This window comes from Calidris pugnax, unplaced genomic scaffold, assembly GCF_001431845.1.
Source record: "Calidris pugnax isolate Ruff unplaced genomic scaffold, ASM143184v1 scaffold2413, whole genome shotgun sequence".
NCBI classification, from domain to species: Eukaryota; Metazoa; Chordata; class Aves; order Charadriiformes; family Scolopacidae; genus Calidris; species Calidris pugnax.
The window spans coordinates 1-2,514 of NW_015092579.1; the positions used below are offsets into that span (position 1 = coordinate 1).

At 66.0% G+C, this 2,514-nt stretch overlaps 1 protein-coding gene across 1 annotated transcript; it reads right to left on the bottom strand.

The window, feature by feature from the left end:
- Positions 1-464: 464 nt before the first annotated feature.
- On the bottom strand, positions 465-2,477 carry LOC106900524 (nuclear receptor ROR-gamma-like; the record flags this gene model as incomplete). The annotated part of the gene is made up of 5 exons (XM_014962613.1): positions 2,339-2,477; positions 1,621-1,742; positions 1,300-1,432; positions 667-774; positions 465-575 (listed from the first exon to the last, which is right to left on the bottom strand). Coding segments are annotated over exons 1-5 (613 nt in total), but the record flags the coding sequence as incomplete, so codon positions are not given.
- Positions 2,478-2,514: the final 37 nt, after the last annotated feature.

Below are 2,514 nucleotides of genomic sequence, written 5' to 3' on the forward strand. Positions count from 1 at the left end.
TGGGATGGGATTGGGATGGGGACATGATGGGGACAAGGATGGGATGGGGACAGGGACAGGGATGGGGTGGAATGGGATTAGGACGGGATGGGGACAAGGGCGGGAATGGACGAGGATGGTGACAAGGACAGGATGAGGATGGAGATGGTGACAGGGACGGGGATGGGGAGAGGTGGGACAGGGGCAGGATGGGACCAGGATGGGGACAAGATGGGGACCAGATGGGACAGGGAGGGGGCTGGGGACAGGGACCAGCTGGGACGGAGCGGGACAGGAGAGGGACAGGATGGGGACACCATGGTGATGGGGTCAGGGGGGGAACAGGGACCAGCTCAGGCCACCCAACCCCAGCACCCGCTTTGGGACAAAACCATGGGGGTTTGGGGGTTCCTATGGGGCTGGGGGGGGAACTGAGGCCCGGGGGGTGGGGACAGGGGACAGGGGAGAGGGGACAGGTCCCTCACTGGCGTTGATGAGGACCAGGGCGCTGAAGAGGGCCACCTCGCTCTCCGAGAAGTGCAGGGCACAGAGGCTCTGGGCGAAGTCGAAGATGGAGCCGATGAGCTCCTGGCAGCCTGGGGGGAGCCCTGGTCACCTCCGTGTCCCCCTCCGTGTCCCCCCCCGCTCCCACCTCGATGTCCCCCCTCATCGTGTCCCCATCCCTACCCAGGGATCGGAAGAGCTCGGCGCCCGCGTACTTGCCCTCGAAGAAGACGGTCCGGTTGTCGGAGTTGAAGGCCCGGCACATGCCCACCAGCACCACCTCCATGGCGCCTGCCACCGCCCGGGGGGGGACAGGGATGGTGGCACCGGGGGACAAGGAGGCCCCACGGTGCCATGGCTTGGGGCTGGGTTGGTGACCCCAGCCCTGGGGTGGGTCTGTCACCTCCCTTGGGATGTGGGGCCTATCAACTGTCACCTCCCCAGTGGGACCCATGGGACTGTCACCTCCCCAGTGATGTTGGGGTGGTCCTTGGGGACTGTCACCTCCCTGGTGGGGTTGGGGTGGCCCTTGGGGTCTAACACCTCCCTGGTGGGACCCATGGGACTGTCACCTCCCTGGTGGCATCAGGGTGGCCCTTGGGGACTGTCACCTCCCTGGTGGGACCCATGGGACTGCCACCACCCCAGTGGGGTCAAGGTGGCCTATGGGGACCATCACCTCCCTGATGGGACCAGAGCACCCCATCACCCGAGGACACCAGGGGTGGGGAGATGAGGGCCACAGGGACTGTGGGGATGGGGACAAGGGCATGGGGTGGCCCCAGGGGTGGGGACAGGGACGTGGTGGCCCCGTACCCGCTTTGAGGAGGACGATCTGGTCGTTCTGGCAGAGGTCCATGAAGCCGCGCAGGCGCTTGGCGAACTCCACCACGTGCTGGATGGCCTCGGTGATGCGCCCGGCGCAGCGCTGCCACATCTCCTCCGTCGACTGTCACCCGGCCGGTGTCACACCTCGTCACCCGGCCGTCACCCCCACCCCAGACCCCCCCAGACCCCTCCAAACATCCCCATGGCTCCACACCACGCCAGAGCCCCGGGGCACCCAGCCCTGGGCATCCTCTGGGTGCCCTGGGGACCGCCGTGTCCCCTCCCCTGTCCCCAGCCCGGTGGCCTCACCTTCTTCTGGTAGGCGCAGACCTCCTCGCGGGAGAAGGTGTCCCAGCGCCGGAGCTGCAGGTCCTCGGCGCGGAGCTGGCAGGTCTCGCGGTACGACTTGAGGACGTTCTGGGTGAGGTGCTCTGCGGGGACAGGGGGACGGGGGGTTTGGGGACAGGGACAGGCAGGCAGCCCTCAGCCATGTCCACGATGGGCAAGGTCCCACCACCATGGAGCACCCATGGATGATGGGCAAGGTCCCACCACCATGAAGAACCCATGGGTGATGGATGGATGGATGGGGACAGGTCCCACCACCATCTGGCACCCATGGATGATGGGCAAAGTCCCACCACCATGAAGCACCCATGGATGATGGTGACAGGTCCCACCACCACGGAGCACCCATGGATGATGGGCAAGGTCCCACCACCATGAAGCACCCATGGGTGATGCACCCAGATCCCACCACCACAGAGCACCCATGGATGATGGACAAGGTCCCACCACCATGAAGCACCCATGGGTGATGGATGGGGACAGATCCCACCACCATCTGGCACCCATGGGTGATGGAGCCAGGTCCCACCACCATTGAGCACCTATGGGTGATGCACCCACAGGTGATGGAGTTAGGTCCCACCACCCTGGAGCACTCGTGGTTGATGGGGACAGGTCCCACCACCACGGGGCACCCATGGGTGACAGCCCCAACCCCATGTGTCACCCAGTGACTCACCAATCTCCACACCAGAGGCCATGGGTGTCTCCAGGAGGCTGCTGCCAGTGGGGTGGGGGTAGAACTGGGGTCCATCCTCATCCCCTTCCCCATCCGGACCCCGCTTGGTCCCCTCCGGCCGCCCCGGCTGCCCCTCCATGGTGGGACCAGCCCGTCCCTCCGTCCCGCCGTGGTGG